The sequence below is a fragment of the Lates calcarifer genome, linkage group LG4 (assembly GCF_001640805.2).
Source record: "Lates calcarifer isolate ASB-BC8 linkage group LG4, TLL_Latcal_v3, whole genome shotgun sequence".
NCBI classification, from domain to species: Eukaryota; Metazoa; Chordata; class Actinopteri; family Centropomidae; genus Lates; species Lates calcarifer.
In genome coordinates, this window is record NC_066836.1 from 1,599,126 (window position 1) to 1,624,389 (window position 25,264).

At 44.1% G+C, this 25,264-nt stretch overlaps 2 protein-coding genes and 1 long non-coding RNA gene across 5 annotated transcripts in view; all 3 read left to right on the forward strand.

Annotated features, from left to right (window-relative positions):
* The window catches only part of dnaaf11 (dynein axonemal assembly factor 11), a 22,139-nt gene extending 12,381 nt beyond the window's left edge, over positions 1-9,758 (forward strand). For all 3 annotated transcript variants that reach the window (XM_018674947.2, XM_051070236.1, XM_018674948.2), the window contains exons 11-13: positions 1,953-2,048; positions 3,382-3,473; positions 9,107-9,758. In XM_018674947.2, coding sequence (XP_018530463.1) covers positions 1,953-2,048; positions 3,382-3,473; positions 9,107-9,302 — 384 coding nt within the window. In that variant the 3' untranslated portion in view covers positions 9,303-9,758. The remainder of the gene's footprint in view (positions 1-1,952; positions 2,049-3,381; positions 3,474-9,106) is intronic.
* A 7,348-nt stretch (positions 9,759-17,106) lies between these two features.
* On the forward strand, positions 17,107-20,699 carry LOC127142329 (uncharacterized). Its single transcript, XR_007812915.1, has 3 exons — positions 17,107-17,535; positions 19,678-19,738; positions 20,506-20,699. It is a non-coding gene; the product is annotated as an uncharacterized LOC127142329 (long non-coding RNA).
* A 512-nt stretch (positions 20,700-21,211) lies between these two features.
* The window catches only part of kcnq3 (potassium voltage-gated channel, KQT-like subfamily, member 3), an 87,971-nt gene continuing 83,918 nt past the window's right edge, over positions 21,212-25,264 (forward strand). The window contains exons 1-2 of the mRNA XM_018674932.2: positions 21,212-21,390; positions 21,967-22,412. Of these exons, the coding sequence (XP_018530448.1) occupies positions 22,099-22,412 (314 nt within the window). The 5' untranslated portion in view covers positions 21,212-21,390; positions 21,967-22,098. The remainder of the gene's footprint in view (positions 21,391-21,966; positions 22,413-25,264) is intronic.

Sequence of the window (25,264 nt, forward strand, 5' to 3'; positions counted from 1 at the left end):
AACAGCTGAGGACCTTCAGGATGACTGAAGTGTTTCCTCCACTCTGTTTTGGCTGCACACTCTGAACCTTCATTAACTCAGGAGTTAAAGGGCAGCAGCAGTGATTCAGACGCTTCTTAAGTCTTTGTCCAGTCAGTGTGTGCTGAGTGATTTCTGAGTTAACGACAGTAACTCTTTCAGGAAACTCATCTAAATCTTATTTTAACCCGTGTTCCTTCAGAAGTCTCTCAGAGCTGCAGGCTCAGTTTCATTCCCCACACAGTCACACTGGAAGCTGTCCAGTTTAACCGCAGACCGCTGCTGTCAGCCCCTCAGGGTCCTTGCTCAAGGGCACTGCGACAGCAGTTGGCAAGGAAACATTTCTCACTCATGTTTCCAGACTTTTCCTGATTCAAACGTGTGACGTTTCAGCCTTCAGCAGCACAGATATGAAGGGGTTAATGCAGAAACTCCACCTGGTTGTTTCTCACCTTTCTGCTCTGGTCTCTGCACAGAGAAGCTTCAGAATGAAAACAGGCAGATTCTCCTGTGTGGTGGTGATGTTAAAATTAGCTGAACTCACCTTTAGAGTGTTAAATATTTTACTAGGTGTTAAAAGCAGTGCTGGTGGCTCCCTCTGTCCTTCACCTGCCCTCTGTTCTCTTTAAAATCCAAACCTTCCTCTTGCATCTCCAAGTTTTCACACGCTCCTGTGACGACCTCCTAATGTGATGATTTGTTAACGATACGGAGCGACTCACCTGATCACAGGCTGCTGTGAATCCATGAGGATGATGCTTGCTGCTGAGTTGGGAGCAGAGGGACGTGTGATGGATGAAGAGTCAGATTTAGAGCAAATAAAAGGCTGTCAGAAGCTGCTGAATCATCAGACCTGTTTCTGACTCTGACTTTCTCATACATTTATGAGGAGAGTTTATTACACCTGCTGTGGAGCTGTTTCCTGTCTGTGAACTGTCCAGGACAGCACTCACTTTCTCTCTAGTAAATCCCCAAATTTATCATTTAAAGTGTGAATGTTTAGAATAAAATACAACCTGAGTTTCCTGCCAAAGGTGGGAGCTTCAGTGTCAGCAGAAGCTGAGGAGGATTTATGTTGTGTTCGTTTCCAGCCCTGCATGAGATCTGCAGGAGTCTGACTGTGGTTTATTGTGAAGGGAGGCTCAGTTCTTCATGAGTTTTCCTCCAGGTGCCCGGTCCACTGTGTTCCCCTCAGCAGCACGGAGGAAGTGTGTGCAGGATTTTAATGTCCCACAAACAGACCACAGCGACCTTTAAGCCTGATTAAACAGCTGTTTGGTCCAAGAGGTGTCATTTCTTTTTGTTGCTGTTCCTGTTTTTACCGTACAAATTCTAAACACAGAGTCCTGCAGGTCTGAAGTTCTTCAGCCCTCCTGAATGTCACGGCTCTGCTGCAGGCCGTTAGCGTATTTATGGATGGTTGTTTTATGCCAGGGGTCAGCCTGATTGGACGGGTGGGGTGATTTACGCAGTGATACATCAGCTCAGGCCTTTAAAATTCATTCTTAATATGAACTCATTTAGAGTAGCAGGTAGATTGACTGGAGGAGTCATGTGTGAGGTGTGTACATCACATCTGACAGCTGCAGGGCCTGCAGAGGAGTTTGGGAGTTTTCCTGCTGGTTTCCCCTAAATTTCCCCTCAGTATCAAATCAAAGCAGATTGAAAAATGAAGTCTGATTTTATGCCCATTTCATGAAATAAAACGTCCCCTCACATGGATCATTCTGGTTTTCATAGGATTTCGTTGCAGTGATTGATTGCCACTGTTCTCGGTCGGAGCTATTCTGGTCACTCTCCCAAGTCTTTTCTGGAAAGTGTACCTATAAAAAGACCCACTAATGATTAAAGTCATTTGACACACTGGGACAGCGTCAGTGCCAGATCAGCGCATTAATCTTGCTAATTAAAGTTATGAATAATTTACTGTGCAGATATTTCAGATGGTTCTGCCTGCTGAAGTGAAGCCCGACAGCTCGACAGCTCAGAGGTCCCAAACCACCGGACACCTGGTCCTCACCATGCCCAGGGTACGTACAGTCACACATCAAATCAACCCATATATACCTGAGGCAGGTACAAGGCCGGTGGGTAGGGAAGGAGCAGAGCACGTGTCAAAACTTCCAGGATCCAGAGTACTTTTTTCTTCTTTTTCAGTTTGACTGGAAACATCAGTCACGACAAAACTGTAAAACATGTTTACACTGTGTGTGTGCTCACTGTTAAATCGATGCCCTGTAAAAATGAGTGTCCATTAAATAATTGTAGTCTTATAGTTTATTGGCTTTATAGTCTGTGCAGCAGGAAAAACAGGAAACTTCAGCCTGAAGAAGGAACTTTGACAGGAAAATATAAATAAACATACATAAACAATGATGATTGATAGGGACAAAAGTCTCTGGAAACATCGGACAATTCTTCACATCAAAGTCCGTCCACTAAAGTTCTTGTTTTTGTCTCTGACAGACTCAGATTGTTCTTCTCAGTGTCTGACAACATGATGACAGGATTCCTACAGAGACAGAGCTTTTTATTAAAGAGGAAGATCCTTTAGTTTAACCAGAAACATCTCTATATATCTCTACCAGACTCCATTGATAAAAACAGGGATTTAACCAGGAGCTGCTGGAATACCACTGCCTCCATCTGTTAGTGTGTCTGTGTTACTGTGTGGTACTTTTACTGCAGTAAAGTATCTGATTACTTCTTCCACAACTGACAGTCACATAACAACACAAACACACTAACAGATGGAGCAGAAACCACTGCTTTTGTCAATGGAGTCTGGTACTGTTAAACCTTTTTTCTGTTTTCTAAAAAGGTCTTTCTCTGGAGGAATCAATTATGTTGCCAGATACATAACAATTAGTTATACTCTTCTTGTTAATACTTTACTGATTCTCTCTACCAATCACTCATTTACACTCAATTAAAAAGCATCCTAAACCAGCTTATTGTTCAGAATTTGGATCCTGTAGGTGGCGACGTCAGAGAAGAAATAAATTCAGATGATGAAATATGATCCAGAAGTCTGACACCAACACCTTAGAATATCTTTGTAAAGAGAAACTTCAGAGAGATGTCGTTCATTCTGTTAAATTATGACTTTTTACTGATGCTGTTTGCTGTTTTCTCTGATTGTTTTGCTCCTGCTGATGAGGATCAGGGTTTTTGCTCTCTGAGGTTTAATGAAGGAACTCTTTATAGTGTCTATAAAGACGCACAGGTGCTGATACTGCAGAGTCAGAGCTGCCACCATTAATCCTCCATATGGCTTCTGATAGATCCTGCAGCAGAGCACCAGTAAACAGCTCAGTGAAGAATATGACCAAACATGTTTCCTCCCTCTGATGCGTCTTTTAGGCTGAAGGTGAAATCAAAGTGACAAAGACCGTCCCACGTCCACCCAGAGCGTGTCAAAACAGACGCCGCCGCTGGCCTCAGGACAATAAAAGGTAAAGACTGCCATGACACCCACTGCAGCTGCAGAGCTGATAATACAGGCGGATTTATAATGTGTGGACAGGAAGGGAAATTACCATGAAAAAATAACACGCCTTTACCTGTTTGGTTTGGTTTTGTTGTGGGCGGTGTGGAGGCTGTCAGGGTTACCGCCGCTTCCTGCACCTGGACAAATCACTGACACACATACAGAATGCAGCAGCCTGCAGGTGAGAGCGGCTCAGCTGAGGAACAGTCGACTCTCTGTAACTCACTGCTGCAGACACTCTGTCCCGTGCTGCTCTGCTTTTAACAGATGATACCATAGTGAGAAATAATGAGTTTGTAATATTAATAAGGCATAAAGAGTGACTAGCAGCAGAGCTGTAGCCTGCAGGCAGCTGGACGGTCTGTGTGTTTGTATAACTTTATCAGAGTCAAGTGTTGGTCTCAGTTGGCGGCAGTGTTGGTCTTTGTTTGGCCTTGAGTTGAATCCGCTCATATTCAAACGCCTCTGGCTTATCAGGTCCCCGATGTCCTAATTACAGATGCCTGGTTGTATATTAAAGGCTCGGCATGATTCATTTTATCAGCCGTGTTGGTGATAGCGCTCTCCCTGCTCTCCCTGCTGATGACAGTGTACACAGATAACCTTGACCAGAGCTGCAGCATCACACTGGGAGGAGGAGTGAAATACTCACATCTTCTACGCTCCTGTTCAGATTTAGCTTCAGGCGTTCAGGCTCAAACCACCACATGTAGAAGCTGCTGGATTTTTTTTTCTATCTATTTTTGAACGTGACCCATTTCCTGCATTGATATCAACCAAAAGAAAAAAAAAAAACACATTTCAGTTCCAGTCTGAGTTTTCACGTTTGGTTGTTGTTCGTCATTCTGCACATTCAGGTTCCCTGATCCCTGGGTGATGTTGTGAGGGGAGAAATATGGATCAGGGCTCTCAGCAGAAATATACCTACAGCCTTAAAGGACCACGCAGCTGTTGTAGTTTTACAATTTATATATACTTCACTGACTGCTGATGATTTTCTGGAGCATGCTTTAGCTTCTGTCACTGCTGTCTCCATAACTCTACTGTCTGTTATTCCTTGTTTTATTCAAAACCCTGTTCCAATCATACAGTAATACAGGTTACACTTTTTAAAGAAAGCAGATTTAATGGATGATGTATGAGGCTGAAGCCATTTTTTGAAGGCCTGGGAGGCGTTACGAAAGATGAGTTGCATTCTGGGAATCGTTATGGGATGCTGTTGTTGCTGCTGTTTCAGTTTTACAGCTCTGTTTGTTAAATCTGTCCCTGTTGACTTTATGGAGCTGCCTGTCTCTGGCCTCTTTGTCATGTTTTTCTCCTTTAAATATATTTCCCTTTCTTCCAGTTAGTCGTCGGTTTCCGTTCTTTCCCATGAGCAGAGACTTGAAACTTGCTTACAGGTTACATTAGTGGGAGGAAAAACACTGGACACTCTTTTCAGATCAATCTGCACTTGCACCTGCATCATGACACAACTTAATGTCACTTTGACAAAAATAAAAGCAGACATGATGTTCACATCGATTGGCTTTAAAGATACTGCAGCATGTTCAGGAAATCAGTCAGCACTATCATGACGCGCTCTATGTTCCAGGTCTCCATTAATCCCTGGAAAAAGCCAAGTAAGAAACACTGAGCAGAGCTGGAAACACCTGCAGTGTAACATGACTCTGTTGTTCTGATGGAATTAGTGCTGGAACATTAAAATACAGAGGATCCAGATTCAGTCTTGATACAGTCTTTTGATACGGTACAATCGTAACTTAAAGCTCGCTTGCTAGCTGTTTCACCTGTACCTCCCAGTCTTCATCAGTAGATGGCGTCGAGTGAATGAACTTACGTGCTCAGTATTTTATTACAACAATGAAACAATTCTGTGAAAGTATGGAAAATGAAAAGACTTGAACCCGTGATGACTGCTTCCGTGTGGGTTAGTTTAGTTTGCTGCAGCGGAGCAGCTTCACCTCTTAATGACCACATTAGTCTGCAGTGCTGTTTGAATGAGCTCTGTTTCCTCTCCTTGCCTGGAGGTGTGCTCACCACCGCACTGTCATCATTATCATTTTATGACCGGGAGGAGCAGCTTCTTGTCCTTCAGCCGGCCCCATCAAACACAGTAAAGAGCCGCGGTGTAATCCTGGACCCTCAAATTAAACATTCGATAAAAATGCTAAGCTGTTCCTCCTCACGGCAAGGTGACAGGTGAACAGCGCTGCCGGCTGCTGAGTTATTACATCATTTGGACATGATTAGGAGCGACCTTTGACCCCGGGCTTGCCCACAGATTCTATATCCAGCCTGTGGTGTGGATGGAAATGGATCTGAAGGCCATGATTGGGTTTGAAATGTATAGCTTGACACAAGGCAGGGCGACATGTGAACTGTATCATGGAATGAAATATCAAACATTATCTAAAACCCATGGTCAGTGTCGCCTGTGATGATGTCCCCAGTGGTTAGGAAAGGTCAGAGGTCAGGGTCAACTCAAAGCAACACCTGGGTTATTTTATTTCTGTCAGTGAAGTGTATTTCCTGTAGCAGCCTTATCCACAATGAATGGAAATTAGTGTGTCTGTGTTACTGTGTGGTACTTTTACTTCAGTAAAGTATCTGATTACTTCTTCCACCACTGAAAGTCACAGTAACACAGACACACTAACAGATGGAGGCAGTGGTATTCCAGCAGCTCCTGGTTAAATCCCTGTTTTTATCAATGGAGTCTGGTAGAGATATATAGAGATGTTTCTGGATCTTCCTCTTTAATAAACAGCTCTGTCTCTGGAGGAATCCTCTCATCATGTGGTCAGTGATAAAATACTGAGTTTATCCTTTATCCTGTCTATGACTGACTATCCTGACTCCAACAACCTATTACAACTCTACTCATAATAAACTGAGCCAGTGACCCTCCATCTCCTCCTCCTCCTCCTCCTCTCTCTTCTCCTCCTCCTCTCTCTGCTCCTCCTCCTCCTCCTCCTCCTCCTCCTCCTCCTCCTCCTGACCTCTGCATCAGCCAGGCTTCAAACTTTACAGAAACTTTATCCAAAGCTGAGCAGAGTTATCAGTCTGCATCTCTGTCCTTATAACATGTTCTGATAATAAGGTGTGAACAGCAGAGACTCCTCCTGTTGATGGTCCACAGACCTCATTACCTGAGAGATATAATGACCAGTGGGCCTTTGCCTTGGGTGACCTATTACAGGGAGCCATTTTGGACTCCCTAACCAGGGGGAGGCATTAGTGGAGGACTGGACTAATGACTCCATCCATCTCGCATAGGGAAGTGCTGACGATTAGGTTTACCTGCCTGTTTCCAAGACGAGTGTTGGAGCTAAACTTAGACCAGGATCCAAGATGTCATAAATCTTTAACCCCTCTCCACTCCACACCCTCCTCCTGATCATTAATATACCACAGATTCATTTACTGTCAATTAAAGGAAACTTTTATGAGCAAAAGCACACGCTTCACACTTTTTCATCCGATACTGGATCCATCACAGGTGATGAACTGAGGCTATTACCCACATAAAAACCAGGAGGATGAGGTTCACGTGTTCATGTTTGAAGAAGAAGAAAATGGGAGTTGTTATTTACTCACCGAGGCTTTTTCAGCCTCAGTTCTCTCCAGAATTTAACTGAAAAGCCCCTGTGATGGTGGGTAGAGGAGTTAATGGCAGGACATGACATCATGTGACCTGTTCAGTCTGGTTCTTCTTAATGTGAGCAGATGAGATTAAGATCAGTCGTGTGACATCACATCACATCCACAGCAAACCTAATCCCCTGTGTATCGACACAGACACTAAACAGAAGCTGCTGATGTTGTTACAGCAGCTGATTACATCCCCTCCACTGAGCTCAGAGTGATGACCCTGTAGGAGCTCAGTCACACTCCGTCAGACCTGAGAGTTTCCTCGGCTCCTCCACTTATTTCAGATGCCTTTGGTTTTATAGAAGTACAAGTCTGACATTTTCCCGAGGCGTTCCCAGGCCTGATGGGAAATGTAGTCTCTCCATTGTGTTCTGGCTCTCCTCCCAGTTAGAAGTGAAAAATAATAAAAATAATCAGCAGATATATCGATAATGAGAATGAAAACTTGCTGTCTGGAAAAAATATAAATACAAGTTTAATTTTATGTGAAAAATCCAAACATTTTTTAAAATCCTAACTTTCTTTGTGTGAGCGTTGGTTGTTGGAGGATTTCAGCCTCTTCAGGCTGCAGAGTTAAAATCCATCACATTTATTAAACGTTCGTTCCAAAAACAGAGTCACTTCGTTCTCTACCAGCAGGAAAACAGGCCAAATTACTTTCCCATTTTCTCTGGCCGAGCTGGTAATTTCCCTGCTGCAGAGTGAATTCACTGCAGTGAATGAAGATGTAAGTGAAGGCACCACTGAGCCTCACAGTCGACAGTATACGTCCTCTGGCAGCTTTATTCCCCTCTCAATAAGCAAGTGGCAGAACGTACAGAGTAATGAAGAGGCTCCTCCTCCGGCGTCCTGCTGTTTACTGTCGGTCAGTCTCACCTCTGGCACCCACTCGATAGACTGATTCAATATTAAAGGAGGTGTAAATGTCAGATTATTACTGTGAAGAGGTTAAAGATCGAGTCTGTTTGTGCTGCTGCAGTTTTTAATGACATTATTCTTACAGGTGTAAATTAAGTGAATGTCATGTCGTAGGAGAAGTTGTGGAACATGAGATTTCTACAGTATTTAGTTTCTTCACTACAGCTTCAGCTCTGCTAGTTACACACAGTTTAGGTGAGATGTTTCTGGTTAAACTAAAGGATCTTCCTCTTTAATAAAAAGCTCTGTCTCTGTAGGAATCCTCTCATCATGTTGTCAGACACTGAGAAGAACAATCTGAGTGTCAGTGGTAAAAACAAGAACTTTAGTGGACGGACTGTGACGTGGTTCACTGTTGATCAGTACTGCACTGGTTACATTTCTTTTTGTCTCTATCAATCATTTACACCCAGAAACACTCACAAATACCAGCGTCATCATTTAAACCCGAAGAGAATCGATGTCCTTCCCAGATATTAAACATACTGTGTATGACGTGTGGTAATTTGTTATTTCACAGCCCAGTATCTGCAGCTATGAAGCCTGATGTAATAAAACACAGAAACTGGAATGCACATATGCACAGACATATTTATAGTCTGGGGGTTTAACCATAACTGCACGTCCTGCGCCGTGCCTTCGAACCATATATCACAGATATATCAGGTCCCATATCGACCTGGGTACAGTCACATTAAATCTAGAAACTCTGACATCTCTGCACCAACATCACCAAATCACAGGAGATTTATTGTCCCTGTGCTCTGACAGTAAAGGAAGTTAACCCTTTTACACTCGACCTCTGCGTCACTCTGATGATGATCAAATGGTGATTAGATCAGATTAGATGAATGTGACTATAAACTGGAGTAAATATTCCTGTGGGGCAGGTTGTTGTTGTTTCAGTTGATCGGTTTCTCCAGGTCCTGTTCTGTTTGTGTTTATTATATTCTGCGCACTTTACTTACTTACTTCATTAAAAGAATCAGATGTTATTGTTTCTGACTTCTTCTTTTCACCCAACAGGAAAAATAATGTCCCCGAGCGGCTGGAGGTCGACCCCAGCAAGAACACGACCCTCGACCTCGCCAACATCGTGCCACGCCAGAGCACCAGAGAAGGTCCGCTGGAGACGTCCAGGACGACTCCACCTGCCGCCACAGGTCGCAGCAGCTTCTCTGAAGGGTTTGTGGACAACCCCGACGTCCCTCCACTCATATAAACCTGGTTTCTGAGGTGTTTATCCTGAAGTAAGAGACACATCCACCACACTGCTCCTGGCAGGAACACTGTGAAACGATACAGGGAGAAAATGAGAGAATATATCAGCCAGATTCACAGTGTTATAAAGCAGTATTCCAGACAATCAGAGTTAGAAAACACAGAGGATTCTTGTTAATTATCATCACTGATTGAACTTGGACACAGACCTGAGTGCTCCTGACTTCACTGGACTTCAGGACAGTTGATCGTCACAGAGAAACATTTGATATCCATCCATCCATCCATGTGGCTGAAAGATCTCATCCTGTTTGGAAATGAACTGAGGACGTCGAGGTTTGTGGTCGACACCTTAACTTAAACAGAAGCTGGTGTTCATGAGTTTCATGACCCTTTAACATCTGTAAACCCTGATGGTTCTTTAAACAATAATAAAACAGAACAGCTTCATGGAGAAGTTGTTTTTCTTTGTTACTTTGGCAGAAGTTTGGTTCTTTTCCCTATAAACTCCAGCTGGGCAGCTGTGCAGAGAGAAAAGAAAATCAATCAGCCCAGTTTGGTCTGCTTTGCCTGTGGCCCATTTTTTTGGACCCTGTTGTACTTTGGCCGTTTGTGTTTTCTCTTTTTTCCTCCTCAAAGCTCAGACGCTGATATTCTGCCAGACTTTGATCAGAGAGGCTCCTCTCTGTGCCCAGAGGACTCAGGTCCAAACACTTTCTGGAGCTTGTTCATCTCTCCTTGAAAGTCTCCTTGCTCTTTACTTTCCTCTGAGTTGTCACCCGAAAAGCTCGGAGGTCACGGCTCCGTCTCCTCCCCCTCCCTCTCTGAGCAGCTCTGAGTGCCGGTACGACTGCAGCGCCTTGAGAGATCATTTTGGCGTCGGACCATTTTTCCTGCTGACAGCTCCACTGTTCTCATCAGCCAGTGTTCTATATTTGGACGGCTCGGATCGTACAGGAGGTTTTGATGCTCCTGCTTGTTGGTTGCATGAAAATGGTTGATACTGAATCATCGTATTGTTTCCTGTGAATCCAGATTTACTTATTTAGATTTGAGGATATGAGGATGTTAAAATCAAGAGTGCGGAGCGTGGTGGTTGGACAGTTGTCAGAATTTTTGTATGAGCTGAACTCTGCGGCAGCACCTCCTCACTGATTTTACATGAAGAGTATTTTGACAGCAGAATCTGATCAGTGGTCTGTTTGCAGCACAGACTCTGTGCTTTGTTAATTATTGATGAATAATCTTCCTGCTCGGTCATGTGGCTGTGCAGATAACACATGTTGTGTTTGTGTCTGTTTACAGAAACTAGATCGTTTCATTTTCCTGTGATCAGTGGGAAACGCTTCATTAGTGATATTTAACATGTTATTTCTAATCACGTCAGTGTGGTTTAATAAAGGTTTGTGTGGAAGCCTTCCCAGCATCATATCCAAGGTTGGTTGTAACCGTGTTCATGTTTCAGTCTGATGTGCAGATATAACTTCAGATCAGATCGATGCAGTGGCTTTAAACTGATACTCCACCCTGACTTTATCTTCTGAGGATGAAGCATTTCCCCTTGTAGACCACAAACACTTTACAGCTTCCTCGCTGACGGAGCAGCTTCTGAATCGCAGTAGTCTCCACTCGTAACGAGGTTTAATGGACCTCCAGTTTTCCTGCAGAAAGAAGTTGTTCATGCAATCTGTTGTCCAGCCTCGTCTGAGGGTAGAGATGTTTGTAGCTGTTCTGAACAGCCACACTCGGAGGCATATTTTCAGGCCGTCTCACCTGGGAGACGTTCATGGTGTCGCCCTCGGCTGTTCACATGAAAAGCTGCAGAAAAACAAGAGCTGAGAGAGAAGCTCAGTCCCTGACTCTCCTCTCGCCTCCACACAGCTGACCAGCCACTGACTGAAGTGGGTGTGAATGTCGGTTTCACTAAGTTACAGAAGCCCCCGCAGTTCAGATGTCGGGAAGGTGTGGTGCAGTTTAAAGCTGTTAGAAGACCCGACGAACATCCAGGACCTCTGATGAAACAAGACCTAATATCAGATGTAATGTATTCTGGTCTGAGATGTCTTCTCTGCATCTGATGTAACAGAAGTTGAACTGTTTAAACTGAGACCTCTGCAGAAAGAAACATGGCCTCTGCCTTTGCCTCCACAGTCGTCCTCCTATCTCTGTAAACAGAGGGAAATCTAAACAGTCTGTGTAATCAGACTGGAGGAGATCAGAACCAGACTGTGAAGAACCCAAAGTCAGATCTTTGTTTCCTGTGTGATTAAATCCTGAAGACACAAAAAACCCTGAACCAGCTGCCGCCTCTCCACTCTGTCCGTTTCTTATCAGCCCGGGCTCCATCACTGCCTCATTGATTTTTGTCTGTTGCCATGACAGCGGATGGTCCCACTTGTTTTGTGTACGACACAACGCCGACTCATTGTGTTGACCCGGGTCAGACAGACCTGACTTTCCTGTTCCTCTTCTCTTTTCACCGTTACTCAGACCCAGCAGACACCGACGATGACACTTGTTATTCCTCCAGAAATGGAGCCTTCGCTTTCTCTAGTTGAGTTATTCTGATTCAGTAGATTCCTTTCAGTTGAGCTTCTATTTTTTGAAAAAAAAAGAAGCTTAAGTTCTCGTCTCTTCCCTGAAAGATGTAGAGAAGGTTCTGTTTTGTAGCGGCTCCAGCTCTCAGCCCTCTGCAGCCTTGATCATTAAATCCACTGTAAACTTGTCTTGCAGACAAATAACTTGGTGAGATGAAATCATGTGTTTCCTCACAAACTGCAAACTGAAGCATGCTAATATGCTCACAGTCATAATGCAAACGTGTTGGTGCTTAACAGGTGTGGGTAATAGTTTAGCATATTAGCATGCTAACGTTTGCTGATTAGCACACGTACAAATGATGTAAATGTTACTTCTGCAGCTTTTTGATCACAGTAAGATGTTTTTTCTTTAATAGTCAGCAGCAGGAGGAGAACATGGCAGAAACAGAGACAGTCTGTAAAAAGCTGGACTCACCAACATGTCCTCTCTCATGTTTCTTCTCTTTGGTTGGTTTTTGGTTTAAAGCATCACAGACTAGACAGGATGATAAACATTAGCTCTGTCTGCAGTTTACTGTCATCTCTTTACAGGAGTTCAAACAGTGTTTGTGATCTGTGAAGCTGCCCGAGTTGCCGCTTTAAAGGAAAAATTATAATTTTGTTTTCAGGAGCTGGGAGGCTGTAGATAAATCCACCAAACGTACCCCGTCTGTCTGCTGTAAACCAGCATCAGTGCATTTAATAGAGACAGAGATACTTTTTATAGACAAATGTACTAGAGACACTTTGTTTTAGTTCAGTTTATAATGACTGAACTTGGCTACATAGCTAACATTAGCATTAGCAGCCGTTCACTTATCAGTTTAGAAGAAACTTTGAAAGAAAAGGCAAACTTCACTCTGGTTTTACCTCTATCACTTCTTTTTTCAGCGAGAAAATTGTTTAAGTTTTGCTTAATTTTTTTTTTGCCATGTTAGCTGCAGGGACGGTGGCGTCGGTCGGCCCCTTCACCACCATCCTGGCTAAAACGTCTCCACAACCAGTGGATGAATTGCCATGAAGTTTTGTACAAACATTCACAGTCTCCACATATAGATGAGTCTGTCTGAGCAGCAGGTAAACGTTTTCACTGATTCTGTGAAATATTTCAGCATCTACCAGATGGATTTAAAACAGTAAAGCTGTGACAGAAAACAATGAGTTAAAGCTCCTTAACAGACGAGCTGATTTAGTTCTGTTTGTCAGATTATGTGGTTTCTTTCAGATTGGCTGTCAGCATCTGCATGTGTTCCTCTGTTCAGGCACATGACCAACAGTGAAACCTGTGAGTCCTGCCGCCTTCAAATCTGAGGTGGCCGCAGCTCGGTTTAATTAACGCCGTGCCGACACTTTGCAGGGTTACGTCCTCCGAGGCCGCCGCGTCGCTGCACGCAGAGCGCAGACATTATGTTGAGATGATTGGATGGAAATTAAGATTGAATGTTTGGATTCTCGCTCTGGAGCCGTGTAAAACAGAATCAAAGGGACACTTCAAGGATTTATACGACGGAAATCCAAAGATGTTTTGTTTCCTGAGTGGTCTTTCCTTTTTCCCCCTCTGGACTCTCCATCTTCCCTTCCTCCCTCTTTTCCTCTCTTGTTGAATTATTTAACTGTTCTCCTCAGAGTAACCCACCCCCTGCCTCAGCCTCAGCCTCCCATCCCTCCATCTCTCTCTGCATCTCTGCTGGGCCAGGCGTCCTGTGCTGCAGCCAAGGACAGATGCAGAGCTGTGATGGGCTCTCGCTCTGCAGCACCGAGAACAAAAGGATCCAATAGGAAACATTACTGTGAACATCAAAACCTGAAGTGTTCAACTCTTCACAGAGAAAGAAGTCTTATGGCCAAAGTCTCTCTGAGTCTAATTATAGTGATCGGTCGATAAAAAGAACTCTGATCCAGCACCAGCTCCCTCACCAGTGACACTACAGTAAGTTGCTATTGGAAAGTGATGAGACAGGCTGACGGGGCCCAGGCTAGCTGGTTAGCACGCTAACTTCAGTAGAGGAAAAGAAGTGGTAGAACTAGAGGCAAACCACTGACATTGATTTCCACAGCTGGAGACAGCTGTTAGTGAGAAAAGGAAGTTTGATGCTGAACTCACAATGTTTCTTCTCAGTAAACAGCTGTTAATGCTAACGTTAGCAGTGTAGCTACAGCAAAAACTTGGAAATAGCTCATGTAATGGAAAAAACCTTCAGAATCCTTGTTTCAGATCATAAATCAAACCCTTCAGTCACAAATCAGCTTTTTTATTCATAACAATCAATGAGCAGAGGTCAGTCGGTCTCTCCAGATGATACTGAGGTCAAATTGAATATACATACACAGGATGCATGCGCACATCATGAAAGCCGCTCGCTGAGTGACCTTTTCACCTGACCCCTCGTAGCCGAGTCCTTTACCTCTGCATCTGAGTGAACGAGGAAGTAAAGCTGTTCAGAAAATCAATAATCAATGCTGCAGTGACCCCAGAGGTGCCTGCATTTGCACTCTTGAGGTATCGCTCAGGTTCATGTGAAAAATGGTTTGTTATCATAGATTTCTGACATCAGAGTGGTTTCTACAACACCTTGGCTCTCCTGCAGCTGTATGCATCATGGCTGCGTCACACTAAGCACCACAACCAAAACCCTGGTCTGTGGTGGTGCAGCAGGACCCTCTGGATGAAACGCTCCACCAGGCATTGTGGTACGTTGGGTACCTGCTTCGACTCGGAGAGGTCACATGGTGATTTATGCCGATCTGTGAGATTGATATGTTTATTTTAGCGTTCGTGCTGAATCGTTGTATCTGGTGAACTGTGAGTGTCAGTTCAGCGGCAGCTCGATCCTCCGGGAGCCGACAGCTGGAGTCATTTTTCATGCAGCTGGTGACGCGAGCAGCTTGATTCATGGCGGCTTTAAGTCAGCGAGCGTCTCCGTGGGCCGAATCACAGAGTGGCATCACGTGTCCATCTCATGAAGGTTAACAGACACCATAATTCCTCCACCTCTTCTCCAACTGCAGTCACACTCTGGGACTCTCCATGAAGATGAATTCAAGTCTTGGTTGTTTCAAGAGGTCTTTTCTTTTGGTCACATCTTCTGAACGTCTTGTCTCCAAACTGAACCAGACAGAAACCAAACCCAGGAGCTAAACTGGACGTAGATTTCACAGTGTTTGTGGGTCTGACAGGCGGCAGTAATCAGCCGGCCTCATGTTCAGTATCATGTTCATTAGGATTCATCTCAGGGAAAGTGCTGAGTTCTGACCACAGAGTCGAGCATCGAGGAGCCGCCATGTAACAGGAACCACGTTGCTCAGAAGATGCTTTCACTAAAATTAAGTGCTGATGTCGGGGATTCTTTTTCTGCTCGTCTTACAGTTTCGTTGAAAGCGAATCTCTTTTCCTCGAGGTCTGAGAGCAGTCGGAGATTTGTCAGACACCAATGGATGGAAGAATCTGTGAGGCTGTTTCCTACTTGAATTGTGTCGGCCTGAGTTTACTGTGTGAGGGTGTAGCAGAGGGAAACTGAATTAAAAATAATCCTTGTAATCAAAATGTAAATAAATAACAGCACCTCAGCAAACCTCTCCTTACAAATGAAAACTGTGATTCTTGTTTCACTCATTTTCTTCATTACCTCCGATGTACCTTCTCTGCCACCGTAGTCGCTTCCAGATGCGTTCTCTTTGTGTCTTTTAACCTTGTATTATGAAAGTTGGATGAAGTTGGATGAATAAAACATGGCGGCCTGCGCAGCTGAAGAGTCGGCCACATCATGCAGATATAATGCAACGCCTGTAGCAGCTTCAATTATTCACCAGCTGGAACTCTGACAAAGACCCTTCTACTCCACAGGAAACCAAATCACTCACTGGGTTACTCTACATCATCGTCTGATTAAACAGGAAAATACCTGCAAATCCAAAACAGCACCTGTGGTCACCTGGCAAAATGTCTCGCCCTTAAACTCTACATAATGAACAGTTCTATCATATTTTTACACAAGTACAGATACATTTCTTTATGCTGCTGCCAGACTCCATTGACAAAAACAGGGATTTTACCACAAAGAACACAGCAGCTCCTGGTTAAATCACTGTTTTTATCAATGGAGTCTGGTAGAGATATATAGAGATGTTTCTGGTTAAACTAAAGGATCTTCCTCTTTAATAAAAAAGCTCTGTCTCTGTAGGAATCCTGTCATCATGTTGTCAGACTCTGAGAAGAACAATCTGAGTCTGTCAGTGATAAAAACAAGAACTTTAGTGGACAGACTTTGATGGTTTGTCAATTGTCCATTGGATTACATTGCAGCAGCTGTTCACTGTGGTCAGATTCACTGCTCTTGGTCAATACTGCACTGGATCCAAAGAATTTTGTCCCTATCAATCATTTACATCTAAAAACAAGGCCCAGGTTAAAAAATACAAGAGTTATCCTTTAACACTTTTTCTTTCAAGAGTGAGAAATCTGAAGAAACACATTCCCACATACATTATATATTATAAGGGACATTACAGAGCAATCACAAACAGAAGAGCTGTTTTATTTTACACTTTAAATACTTTATCACTGATTCTCTCTTCATTAACCTTGAGCTTTACAATTTGTTCAAAACTTGCTCGACCTCAGCTGAACTGATTCCTGGCAAAACTCAAAGAAGACACTGTGAGAACAAATGGCACCATACATGAAACCACATGTTTGTTTTTCCCAGTCATCTGGTGTATTTCTGTGTAATGAAGGGACTCTGGTGGATGCTGGTCTGCTTCCTCATGACATCAGTCATGATTTACAGTCTCTCTGTGAGGAGGGCTGTCGGTGTAAATCGCCCAAAAAAACCAAAGACGCCTCGATTGGAAGTCACAAATCAGCTCGTCTGCAGCCTCCTGTGAGCAGACGGTCGTTTATTTTCATAATCAGAGCTGACAAAATGCAGAGCTGTTGAATGTGGAGCAGCAGTTTGTGCAAGTGCTCAGAACAAATGGAAAACACAGGTTGTTTTTCTGTGACACCTGTGACCTTGTCTTTAATATAACCTCAATATAAGGTTCTGCTTAATCTTTTTAAACTGTTTTCAAAGCATTGCCATTACTGTTTACAGAACCAGTGCTACTTCTTAACAAGGACTCTGCTGCATCCATGTCACATAGGAGTTATCATAAATAAACAAACCCTCCTCTCTACACAAAAGGCAAAACTCAAGACTTCATTCACACAAAGGAAGAAGAGCCAAGAGATGCTCAGTGAGGATGAATAATCTCAGAGCTCCATGGCACCTGAGCAAAGCTGCAGTCAAAAGCTCCGGAGCAAGTGGACCTTTAGTGGACGATGTTCAAGGTCAAGAACCTGCAGAGTGAACGTTGTTCAGACCACAGGGCACCTTATGTGTTTAAATGTGTGTTATTGTCACAGTGGACAGGTGAGGACGGGTGAGGACGGGTGAGGACGGGGGAGGATACGACCCGCAGGTCTCAGCGGACTCCACACACTCCTGTCATCCCCGCTGTGCTCCGCCTCGCCGGCTGCAGCACTCAGCCATGAAAGCAGCAGGAGAAGGTGCAGAACAGAACATAGAGAAGCCCTCTGTCACACCTGACAGGTGACGAACAACAGGAAGTCCTGGACCGACCCACAGAGACCCTGGAGACCTGGACGGACTGACGGTGAGTTGAGTTTCAAACCTACAATCCCTCCAGTCCCAGTGCTGCTTCCCTGACCCACAGCACACAGAGTGAGGTTTTCAGGCAGGAGGAGATTGATAGAGCTCGGCAGAATACTTCAGAGTGCTCTGTGTGTCAATATGTGGGTGTTAAGTGATTGGTGATGGACGAGGTGCCGATCAATACTCGTGTCCATGAACGGAGCCAAATTCATCATCCATGTAATTTTACTGGCCGAGAGGAACACGCCATCCCCGGGCAGAGACCATCTGTCCTGCAGGCAGCTGACTGCACAGGTGCTGCTGCTGATAGTGTCAGGACACCGGCCTGTAACAAAACAGTCACAGGTTCAAACCTTTTGGTCTTTCTAGAACCTGCAAACAACCCAATTTCATCCAGTTTAATAAAAACTAAAGTCGCTTTCTGATCTTTCCAAGCACTACAAAAGGTATAAGTGGTGTAAGATAAATGTCCTTACAGGAACTGGTTTATTTCACATTTTTGCTTTGTAATAAACTGAAAAAACTGATGAACTATAAGAGACTTAGAGGAGCAACATGTAAGAATGTCACCTTCATTCATTCAAATCAGAGTTTTGACGTCACGCCAAAGCATCTCTTCTGGTGTGTTATAGAGATATCAGAGATACCGGCCCACCCAGTCTTGTAATACCACTTTTCACCTCAGGCGGTGATAATGAGTCACAGAGGATGAAGAATTACTGCAGCCCTGAGGGCAAGAAACCAAACCGATAGAAACAGAGACAAAACAAGAGACAGCTCTTGGAAGTTTGATGCTAAACTCTTAATGTTTCTTCCAGACTGAGAAGTAGCAGATGTTAATGCTAACGTTGGCTACGTAGCGATTGCACAAACTTACATATAGCACCTAAAATATTTGGGTTCATATTCTTTGGTTAAAAAGAACAACAGTTTCTCCTGTTTGCAGTCTTTGTGCTAAGCTAGGCTAAACATGACTCTGCACTGGACAAACAGAACTGATGCAGAGTCTATCTCTCTCTCCCTCCCTCTCTCTCTCTTTGCAGCGGTCGACAGCCCGAGTTAAATTATTGCTTTTTCAATTACAGACTCGTTCTGCCGTTTTTCATCCAGATAATTAGTCAAATCCTCCGACCGCCAACGATTAAGTAGAAATACTAAAGGCCACCAAGACGCGCAATCAATCTATTTTAAGATTGCTCTGTTCTGTCCTTCTGTATAAATCCTGCTGAGCTGTGTGTGTGTGTGTGTGTGTGTGTGTGTGTGTGTGTGTTCTGATAGAGGATTTTATTTCTTGGAAATCATTGGACTGAATCTTTGTTCTCTGTGTTTTAATTATTAATGTTGTGCATGTATGTGTCTAGTTTTTTAAATGTGTGTGGTCACTTTATTAGGTACACCTGCACAGTCTGTTGTAATCCAATACAACAACTTCCTCTTCATTCATAAAGTTGATATGTTAGTTAAAGTGGGTGCTGTACGTAAGTAACTGATGATTACTTGAACTGTAAAGCTAACATATTATTTTACTCACTTCAACATAAAAATTAATCATAGTTCCAATGCATTACTTTGTAGAGTGTTGGTTGTTAGCAGATGTTTCCCCTTTCAAGTTTTAAATTCTTTTTATTTAAATATCTGTTTCTGGCCAAAGAGGAAAAAGAATTCAGTTTTTCACATTAAAAAGTAAGACTGAGAGTAAAATATCTAAAACTTGTTGCAGACTTTTTTAAATCAGAATTTAGTTTTTTCTTCTTTCCTCTCCCATGAATCACGTGACGACCCCTCAGGTTTATCTGGTGACCCTTTGGAGGGCCCCGACCCCTATGTTGAACTGAACCATCTAACTGTATATACAGTAATGTGAATACACTGTAGTTCACAGCTACAACAGTAAATGCTGCTGAGGCACTGATGCATCTGTATTAATCTATTATGCATCACACAGGATAATAAATGAAGGTCTTTCAGTTGTAATAGAGTATTTTTACATTGTTGTCCTGGTACTTTTACTCAAGTAAAGGATCTGAGTACTTCCTCCATCACTGCTGGTGACTGTCTGATCAAACAGTGATCATGTGATTAATTGGTTTAGTTTCAGTATCAGCCTCTTATTGTTGCTCTTTTCCTCTTATTTTCCCATCAGCCCCTGCAGCTGATCTTATATCTCGGTCTCTGCAGATCTGGCTTCTCTGGGGTCGTGTGAGGTGAGTCCACGCTGAGACCTGTGGGATCTGGTTCATTGATATTTTCTGCTTTCAAATGAGCTTCAGAGACTCTGCAGACTTTTTAAAATGTTAAAGCCTCATAAGACGAGAGTCGGGAACCTCGACCACAACGTCTCCGATTACACAGCACAAAACTCCAGCAGAGGCCGAGCTGCAGTTTGTGTGGGAGTCGACTGAGTTTAGACACATTATTCTACTTTATTATATATCTCAGTGTGGTACAGCGTCCATGAGCTTCCACATAAACCAGAATGAAAACACTAGAACACAGAAACACAGAGAAACTTCCTGTTCTGTTTGATGTTGTTGAAATGGTTTGTTATTGAACTTAAAGTGAAACTAGCTCCTGGTAGATGGAGAAGAAGCTTAAAGACTTTACATTTGCCATTAAATGAAAATTAATTTGACTTGAGGCAGCAACTATTACTAAGGAGTATTTTTATGTTAAAAGAACTTATGGTATGTTCAAATAGAATCTATTACAGTGTATGATTCCTGCAGGCTTCAGTTTACTTTTTATTTTTCCTTCTTCCTCTTCTAAGATTTAATATTTAAACCATCTGCTCATTTTGCCTCATTTCACTTGTTATTATTTATTTGTTTTTGTTTATCATTGTTGTTGTTGTTGTTTTTAAATCATTTTGTGTTTTATTTCGTGATTATTTATTTTTCCAAAATATTCTAAACTTTGTTTTGTCATTATTGTTGTTTTGTGCACATTTATCTTTCTGCACATTTTATTTTAGATCAACGTTTTATTTTCAAACCGTGACCTTTGACCGCTTTGATGACGCCACTACCTGTGCAGTTTGGCGCCAGCTGGAAGCGTCACAGCGGCCAGGTGAGCGTGCGGAGGGCGGACAGGTGTCAGAGACGCTGTGTGTTTGGATTCACCTGTTTGATGAAGACGCGTACTGACGTCACATTCCTCAGGTGAGTCTGGCTCAGGTGTCCTCGCTGACGCTGCTGAACAGGAAACAAACTGACTGAGCGACACATTATTGTGAAAGGGCGTCAGACTTCCTGCTTAAACCTGAGACCATCCAGACCACATCAGACCAGGTCCTCAAAACCACTTTACCTGGACCTGACAGATCTGGATCAGGTCGTCAGAGAGGGAAGTTTTACTCTAAAGTAACGTTGACTGAGCTGAAAACTTCCAGCTCCGGTCACGTCAGTGTGTGTGTGTGTGTGTGTGTGTGTGTCTTCATGTCGTACTTATGCGCGCGTATATGTGTGCATGACTGTGCATATTAAGTCTCCGTGCGCGCGTCTCCAGTCACCTGTCAGTGGTCACACGCCTGTTCTCCAGAGCACACGGCAAGGTGCACGGTCCCTTTCTGCGCGTGCACACATACCAGCGTGTATATGTGTGAGTGTGCGCGCACGTCGTGTCTGCGTTGCCGCTGATGAAAGCCTGATCCTCTCTCTCTCTCTCTCTCTCTCTCTCTCTCTCTCTCTCTCAGTTACAGTATCGACCTCCTCCTCGCAGCATCTCCGCTCTCCACCCTCCTCCTCCTCCTCCTCCTCCTCCTCCTTCTTCGCTGCCGCCGCCTCAGCGCCACTTCCTCTGCAGGTGGATGGAGGCTGGAAGCCCCGGAGACACGCGCCATGCCTGGGATCCGCTGCTGGTAGGTGTCGGTGCGGCCGCTCGGAGCTGTTTTTGTCTTCGGCGGGTTCCTCCCATAGGTGTGTGTTTTATATGGTGTGTGTTAATGTGTGTGTGTGGAGGGATGGAGGCAGCGTGATGCCAGGTCTTTGTCTCTCCGGTGTGTGTGTGTGTGGTTTTTTTTTTTTTGGGGGGGGGGGGGGTGCAGAGGGAGGAGAGCGGTGTTTGGCAGGTGGACAGTTGTTGCTCGATGCCCGTTCGGCTGAGCAGACTGACTGACAGGTCTCGTTTCTTTGTCTGTAGTGTGTGTGATGTTCCTGTGATCAGGACTGTGAACGCGTCTGCGGCTCCTCACGGGGAGTTTCTCTGACTTTGTGCTGGTTTCTCCTCCCGTGTTGTGTCACTCTCATGCTCTGGTGAAGAATGTTTTTGTGCCATTTTTACGCACAATTCCTCCAGATTTCCAGCCGCGTTTCTGCTCTGCGCAGCAGCCGATGGTTTCCCAAAAATAAAAGATGTAACGCTCTCTCTCTCTCCCTCCCTCTCTCTCCCTCTCCCCGTCTCTCTCTCTCTCCGTCCCTCCTCCTCTATTTTCCAGTCAGACTGCTGAGCACCTCCCTTCGCGCCGGGGACCACATCCTTAAATGACCCGCGGCTGAAGAGGGGGGTGTCTCCGGATCCAGCGCTCGGATCATGGCATGCTGCCCACACCGGGCATCCAGCACTGACCATGGGGCTCCGGTCCAGGACCGTCGCTAGCGGCTCGGAGGAGCAGAAGAAGCCTTCCGGCCCTCCTCCCGGGGACTTATTGGACCAAGGCACCGGGGGAGCGGACAAGGATGGCGCCCTGCTGCTGGTGGCTCCGGGCCGGGATGAATACAAGCGGGGCTCTCAGGGCATCGGCATCGGGCTGCTGGCCAAGACCCCCCTGAACTACACCCGGCCGACCAAGAGGAATAACATCCGTAAGAGGAGGATCCAGAACCTGATCTACGACGCGCTGGAGAGGCCGAGAGGATGGGCGCTGCTCTACCACGCGTTCGTGTAAGTACATGAAACAGCGTTTTTTTTTTTTTTTTACAACTTGTGCGGTTAACGATGGTTTACTGAGCAGAGTCCTCAGTCTGCAGCAGAGTCCAGAGGCTCAGGAACCAGTGGAGTCACTTTGTTGCAGCAGTTTCCAGTCCATTAATGAAGGCTGCTCCTCCACTGCTGAGGAGTCCAGTCAGAGTGTAACCTAATATTACAGTGGGAAATGAATCGTTTCCTCCTCAGTGTCACTGGAGCTGCTTGGTTTGCAGCCTCACACCCAGGGTCTGAGCCCTGGGCCGGTCTGAGCCCCGGGCCGGTCCCCACTGATTCCACTTCTCGTCTGAGTCGAGGTTTTTCAGCTGAGTCTGGACCCTGGTTGTGGACAGGCAGGTTTTCATGTGGAGCCTTCTGCTTCCAAAACTTTTGAAGCCACTTAAACCCACCAAACTTACAGGCTGATGAAACGTGCTGCAGGGCTGTTGGTTGTTGGTTGAGCTGCTCCTGACCCTGTGCTCGTTTCGTTTAGCTGTGATTAACAGCTGGTGTCGTACTAAAGGAATCAGTGCACAGTTTGTCTCAGGTCACATTTCATCCACTTCACAGCGAGCACAGAGTTGGTGGTTTGCAAGTTAAAAGAAGTGAAGACGTCAGTGTTTAATCAAAGAGTGAAAGTTTCTCAGAAGACTGGAGGTCTGATATTTATTTCTTTTGTCTTTAAAACCCAAAGATGTTCAGTTTACGATGATGTAAAACAGAGAAGCAGCAGCCGTCACATTAGAGAAGCAGAAAACCTCTTTGTGTTTTAGCTTGAAAAGAACTCATGATGAGTCTGATTACAGCAGCTGCTGATTATTGGATTAATCAGCTGATTATTTTCAGCTGTAAACTGTTTCAACAGAAACAGCCCTGACACTCCTTAGAAATGATTACAAGTTCTAACACGATGTGAACGCTGTTTAATCCGTCACTTTGCCTCCTGGTTGTTTGTGGTAAATAAATATATTGATTGTTCAGAGCTGAGGCTGATTCTGGTTCAGTTTTACCTCCACACCGATGACGGCCTCCACATACAGTATTATAACACCATATCTCAGTGACAGCCTGACTCGGAGTCAGAGATGAAATGAGTCAGTTTTGATGATCAAAGGTCAAAGGTCAAGGTCACGGTGACTTCACAAAATCCATTTTTGGCCACAACTCAAGAATTCATTCGTTAATTTTGACAAAATTTCACACAAATGTCAAACAGGATGAAATGACGATATTCTGACTTTTTATATGCAAAGGGTCAAAGGTCAGCTTCACTGTGACATCACAACGTTCAGCAAAAACACTTGTACTTTACTCACAGTAACACAGTAATGTCACAGTGACAGGACTCATCGCTGTGCAGAAGTATTTACTTGCACTACTGTAAGTGCCTGAAATACTTTGACTTTTCATCCAAATGTTAGTGTTAGTTTCTAGGTTTGGAGAAGAGTTCCTCATCCTTAGTTCCAGGCTGTGAAGTTGCATCGCTGTGTTCAGGGGCTGTAAAATCTGTCAGCTGTAGTTAACAGGAATCATCTTCCAGAGAGACGAGATGAAGGTCTGTCAGTGTGAGTCCAGCTGAATCCAGTCAGGCTGTGATTTAATCAAACAGCAGCTCATTAATCGTTTCGCCCTCGATCTGATTATCGCCGCTGTTTTCAGAGGTCTGAGAGCTGATTGGACGCTCGGCCTGTTTCTCTCTGATGATGATGTTGTGTCGTGAAGCAGTGATTAATATTTTCGGCCTGCAGCTCCGAGCTGCTGAACCTTTCCCTCGGTCAGAGCTGTTTGGATACGTTTCAGCTGTCCTGTCACATAAACGCTGAGGTTTTGCCGTCTGCTTTGTCCATCTGCCAGAATGACAGTCGATACCAGCGGGCAGGAAATACCTTTTGTTTGTTTGTTTTTTGGTCACTGTTGTTCCAGATGGTGGTTTTGTTGCTGCCACAGCTGAAACCAGCAAGAAACGATCTGCTTCTTCTTCACTTCCTTTCTAACAGGCAGCCAGTTTTAGCTCCTGACAGACGTGTATATGTGCAAAGATTAACAAATCATTTCATGTTCATAATTCAGTCTTGCACCTCCCCACACACGGCTTCATGATCGTTGTGTAGTTCAGTTTCATTCTGAGAAAGTATTTCAGCTGTAATTATGTAGGATTTTGTTGTTTTGGTTGTTTATTGTTGCTGTTGATGATTAGTAACTAAAATAACTTAAATTACCAGTAAAGTTTAGTTGAAATTACATTTTTGATAAGTTTTGATGTTTTAAGTTCAGTCACAAACTTTTATTGGACTCTGATTCAAAATATTCATGTTCTTCTTTTTCTCAAAAAACATGTCAGCTGTAGCTTTTGACCAGAGGTGGGAGAAAAAATTCACTTAAGTACTGCGATCCTTTTTAATCACCACATTTACTCCTGCGCTAATGTAACAGCTAGCAGCTAGTTGGTTAGCTAGCCAGTTAGCATGTTAGCATTAGCACTGAAATTGGAGAGCTGTTGAAAACAGTGGCCCAAAGTTATCAGTGTCCTGCTCAGTGAATAAGTCCTCGTGGTTTGCAGCTGCCCGGTAACAGTTTAACATCTGGCTGCTAAATGCTAACTGCTAAATGCTAACTAATTATCTGTTGACTGGGCCGAGCTGGACTCTTCAGAATAAAAGCACCAGTGATTCTCCTTTCATTCATTTTATTATACAGTACTTTATTCACCTTTACGTTACTTTACACCGGAGTGTTAGTAGATACCTCCTGTAGAAATAAAGAGATTAATGTGAAGCTGCAGCAGAAAACATGAGTGAGTGAATTGTAACTGAACCAAGTCTTTCAGTGTT